Raw genomic sequence first — 5,414 nt, 5'->3', positions numbered from 1 at the left:
CATGTGTGTCCGCACACTCGCACGCACGCACACACGCGCACACACACACACTGCTAATATGTATTTATACAAACTCAGAGAGTTTTATAAACTTCTTTTAAAATCCATCACCGCGTTAGTTTAAACCTAACACTGAGGCTCTTTGGTACCAAACTGTAAGAGTGTTTAAATTTCTACTGAAAAGCCTCAATCAAGTCAAATTAAGCCAAGTTTTTAATAAATCCCAGGACCGTAATAAAACATAAATCAATACGCTGAAATATTGCCGTGTTACATTTGGATATTGTGTATTGATTGAATGGATCTTTATATGACGGCTGGATTTATCCTCACAGTCATTTATTTTCTGATCAGCATCATTTTCTGTTTCGGAGACTTCTTCACTGGAGGAAATAACGGAGGACAAACCGCAGCACTGTCCCCTTGTGGCTGAAGAGGGAAAAATAAAGTAGCTTTTATTTATTTATTTATTTTTAATGCAGCAGGTTTTTCTGTGTGAACTCCAGACTTCATGTCAGATTTGGAGGCTGAGGTTGGATTTTTACTACTACTAGTACCAACAGCCAGACTTCATGAGTAAAATGTCAACATGGAGTGTTTCACTCTTTTTCCTCAAAGTTTTCATGGAGAAACAGGAAAGTGTTTTTGAGCTTGGGCTGTTTGTTGACTAGATTACAGCCACACAATGCAAGGAAAATGATTTCTAAAGTGCACTTCAGTCAAAACACACTCTTCTCAGAGAGACATGGGAGCATGAATGCCAGACTCGCAAGTAATATCTAAATAATATTTTGCTTTTGTCCAAAATAAACAAAACTTAATTTGAAATATCTGTTAAGTCTTTGTATATAGTCTGTAACTACTGTTATAATGATGGTTGATCAGGAAGATTTATTGTTTTAATTCATCTCTGTTACCCTACAAAAAACAATTAATTAAGCAATAGCAACGTTTATTTATTTGAATTTATTTATAGCTTCACTCCCAAATTACTTGTTTTCAAGATGATTGATGCTGAAAAAGCTTGAAAATTCTCCCTGTCGACCACTAAAAAGGACTCGCTTCACTTTTTGAAAACCACACCTCTAAATGAGGGGGAAGCACTGGCCATTCTGAATGTTGTTCTCTGTGCACATGTGAAAAACACAGCCCCCTCTGCAGGGCTGGCATGCAAACTACAGCTACTTTCAAGACCATGCTGCTTCCAGCAGATCTGCCTTAAATTAACAGCATAGGTAGGGACATTTTAAGATATGTTTTGTTCGAAATGGCAGCTGTGATGCTGTCATGTTACTGATTAAAATGGGTTTGGCAGCAGGATTCTACGTGTGTCATCCAGTAACTCCTCACTCACTCCAGTCACATCTGAACCGGCTCAGTGCCGATACTCACCTCTGATGCCCTTGGACCGAGTGCGAGTTCGCTTCTCATCACCCTCCACACTCATCTGGAAGAAGAAGACGACACGGAGAAGACAGACAGCGTCAGCAGAGGGTTTGTGTGTTCTCACTATTTCCCATCTAGATTTAATCATCTTCACTAAAACTGGTTAGTCTGAGGAACAGAGAGGCCATCGGATCGTTAAACCGTCGTCAAGCCCCCCTCACGCACACACACAAACACACACATACACGCCTCCCATCACTCTCCCTGTAATTTCCTGCATCTGAGTGCTGCTGGTGATTGTAGACTACAGGCAGGCCACAGGCGGCCTCGGCTCAGGGGCCGCGGCCCCTTCCAGCTCAGGGACCCACAATCATAACTATGTTGAATATAATAATAAAGCAAAAACACACAGGCTGCTAAAAAGCCACTGTAATAACGCTTTTAAGGAGGCCTGCATGTGTGTGTGTGTGTGTGTGTGTGTCTGCGTGTGTGCGTTTCATGCCCGATACTTAGTAGAGGCGCAGCTTTTAAGCCACAAAGGAGCAGGTGTTAACTCAGCTCGCCTCAAACAACACACACACACACACACACACACACACACACACACACACACACACACACACACACACACACACCCCTGACCACACCTCCCCAGTGCTGTCTCTACGCTCATTGCAGCTCTCAGTGCACTCTAAAGCTATCAGATGCTTTTAGACACAATGGAGCCATTAGCTTTGATTACTGGACACAGACCTTTTTTCTGTCATTTCTATCTTTCTATCTATCTATCTATCTATCTATCTATCTATCTATCTATCTATCTATCTATCCAGTATGGTATATAGTGAATGGTAAAAGATGAACTCCTGTCAACTGGACGGTTCTACTTGACGAAGTTACCAGATGGTTCTCTCTGAAAAAAACAAAAAACAAAAAACAAAGTTCTGTGCATTTTGAAATGCTGAATTTATCCAACATAATTCAGTGTTAACATTTCATGTGTTCACAACAAGCACACAAATTGTTGTAGTTCTAGTCAGATTTGACATCGATTAAAGCAAAGGCGCGTTGTTTCATAAAAGCTTCCCGTTCACACTACAGCATTTTTACAACGATGTCCGTTTCCACGGAAACAGCAAAAACGCTGAAAACAAAGTAGGTTTCATGTTGGGCCACTGGTGGGTGCTGTTGTGTGGTTTTGCAATGAAAACACAGGGCACTAAAACTGAAACGGTCCCAGGAGAATCTGACACTCCAGTGGAAAACATCTACAATCATCATGAGCAGGAGAGAACTATTTACAACGCAGTGTTTTTGCTGTTTCTGCAGAGACGAAGCATTGTTAAAAAGTTGTGTTTTCAGTGGCTCGGAGCACCGTCGTCATGTAAACGGACAAAACGCAACAAAAGTTTTGAGTTTTCAATTGAAAACATTGCCGCGTACACAGTCTCAGATTTCCACGTCAAAGTAAAGGCAGGAAGCTGGTACGAGCTTTTATTTTGGAAGCTTCTGCTGAGACTGATAGGGGAGTGGGTGTGTCCCACACACACACACAAAGGCCGACCTTGGCCATCCTGCGAGGGTGTGCAGCCTGAGCTGTGAGGACGGCCCGGTGGCGACGGGCAGGATCCTCTGGATCAGAACTCTGACGCTGATCCGCCGTTTCCACGCAGGTCAACCTGTAGATCCGCGCTTGTTGCAGATCTGCAGATTTTCCATGCAGGATATTAAAGTGTTTAGCCTCCTTTGAAGGGCCTTAAGGCAGCCAGGCTTCTCTCTCGTCTTTTTCTTTTTTCCAAAGCGCCCTCTTTTTATCCCTCCAGTTGCATGTTCTCCTCCTCTCCATGCCCAGCCACTTAGCTGCTTTGTTGCCTCGCTATAGTGGAGTTGGCACAGCCACAGTGGGATTCAAACACGGGGTCCCTGTTTCTTTTTTACCCCTCCTCCTCCTCCTCTCTCTATTTGGCAGTGCCCCTTTCCTGCTAATAGACTACTTATGAAAAGAAGGAAGATGAGAGGATGAAACACACTGTTGTTGTAGTTGTTGAGGGCTTTTTTCCTCTCTTTTTCACCCTCCCACTCTGAAGCTGGGCGCGCTCCATTCATTAGCCTTTAGTGTCTGGCCGGACGTACAGGTGCAGGCCGGGAGAAGCCCCTCCCTCGCTGTGTTGCCCCTCTAATGCAACTCTTTTGATTTAGCATGCTTAATGTAGAAGTCGCTGCAACAAGCAGCAGCTTTGTGAACCTTCTGAACGGAGCAATTAACTCCTCTGTGTGTGTGTGTGTGTGTGTGTGTGTGTGTGTGTGTGTGTGTGTGTGTGTGTGTGTGTGTGTGCGTGTGTGTGTGTTCCTTCTGCACCTTCAACTTCTTTAGCTACTTTACCAGCCAATAACTTTTCCACAACAAACATTGGATGACAATGATGGTGCCAGTATTCTATTCTATTCTATTCTATTCTATTCTATTCTATTCTATTCTATTCTATTCTATTCTATCCAGCTGCTTTAGTTTATTTAGAACCTTTAGCTTCTTTTAGCTTCTTTAGCTCATTTTGCTCCTTTAGTCCTTTTAGCTTGACGCGCCTCTTTAGCTGCTTTAGCTCTTTAGCCCCTTCTATAATCCATTTAGCCCCTTTATCCCATTTTTGGAGCTTTTTCATAACATTTCTAGCACTGTTCGACTCAGTCTTGGTGGTTTTCATTAGAGTACGACCTTGGAGTGGGTGGAGTCGTCATAGGGAGGCGACCCAAAACTCGAATGACGTCAGCCACAAGGAGAAATGTCTTCACCTTGTTGTTGTCCCTCGGGGTTGATTTCTATGCATCCATCTCTGACTATGATTGTTCTTGTTGTGAGTGTGCTTTAAAAATGGCGGGGTGAGCTGCCCTCCCCACCCTTCTACTGACATCACAGCCTGGTCGATCAGCGATGGACGCCACACCTTCAGCTCAACTCAGCTGGCTTGGAACTGTGGCCAAGTTAGTACTAGAAAAGTATCTGCTATCAAGTAACAACACAAGATGGAAACACCATGATGGAAAGACTGAGTGGAGTTGAGCTGGGTAGGCGCCAATGGAAAAGGGACTTTAGATCCATTTGCCTCACTCGCTCATTTAGCCCCTTTCATCCATTTGCCCCATTGGGCCCTTTATGCATCGCTAGTCCCTGTGTCTTGTTTATCTTCTTTAGCCCTGTTTGTCTCATTCGCCACTATAGCCTCTTTAGCACCTTTAACTCCTTTAGCCCCGTAAGCCTCACTAGCCTCTTTAGCCCCTTTAGCCTCACTAGCGTCTCAGCTCCTTCAACTCCATTAGTCTCACTAGTCTCTTTAGCTTCTTTAGTCCCGTTAGCTTCACTAGTCTCTTTAGCATCTTTAACTCCTTTAGTCCCTTTAGCCTCACTAGCCTCTTAGCTCCTTTACCTCATTAGCCGCACTGCCCTCTTTGCTACTTTCGGCATGTTAGCCTTTGTAGTTCCTTTAGCCTCACTAGCCCATTTAGCCCTGTTAGCTCCATTAGCCTCTTTAGCCCTGTTAGCCTTTGTGGCTCCTTTAGCCTCACTAGCCCCATTAGCCCCGGTAGCCTCTTTAGGACTGTTAGCATCACTAGCTCATTTAGCCTCATTAGCATCTTTAGCCCTGTTAGCCTCTCCACCCTGCAGTACAGAGTCTATTTTTCCGATGTTAAGTTTTGACTCTGCGATGTGAGTCTGTGGACGAAGCAGCGGAGTCGAGTACTCCAGGTACTGTGGCAAAGTGCTTCTGCTTCACTTTAGTGCTTCCCTGTCTTCTCTAATCTGCTTTTCTTTTCTTTTCTCAAGGGGAAATAATATACTAGTCTCTGACACTCCATTGTGTTATTGTGATATTTCAGATTATATACTGACTTTTCTATTACAGGTACATTCTATAACCATTTCAAGCTTGTAAAGATTAAACTGCTTGGAGGAAAATATGCCTGGAAGGCATATGACAGTACTTTAACAGCTTGAGAAGAGAAAAAATACAGTTTTTTTTAAATTCATGTGT

The 5,414-nt window shown here is 43.6% G+C and overlaps 1 protein-coding gene across 1 annotated transcript in view; it reads right to left on the bottom strand.

Annotated features, from left to right (window-relative positions):
* The window catches only part of myt1b (myelin transcription factor 1b), a 30,114-nt gene that overhangs the window by 21,257 nt on the left and 3,443 nt on the right, over positions 1-5,414 (bottom strand). Inside the window, exon 2 of the mRNA XM_030117922.1 lies at positions 1,393-1,447. Within this exon, the coding sequence (XP_029973782.1) occupies positions 1,393-1,447 (55 nt within the window). The remainder of the gene's footprint in view (positions 1-1,392; positions 1,448-5,414) is intronic.

Source organism: Salarias fasciatus, chromosome 20 (assembly GCF_902148845.1).
Source record: "Salarias fasciatus chromosome 20, fSalaFa1.1, whole genome shotgun sequence".
In the NCBI taxonomy this organism is placed as follows: Eukaryota; Metazoa; Chordata; class Actinopteri; order Blenniiformes; family Blenniidae; genus Salarias; species Salarias fasciatus.
The sequence above is the reverse complement of the archived record's forward strand: the minus strand, read 5'-3'. Positions and strand labels throughout refer to the sequence as shown.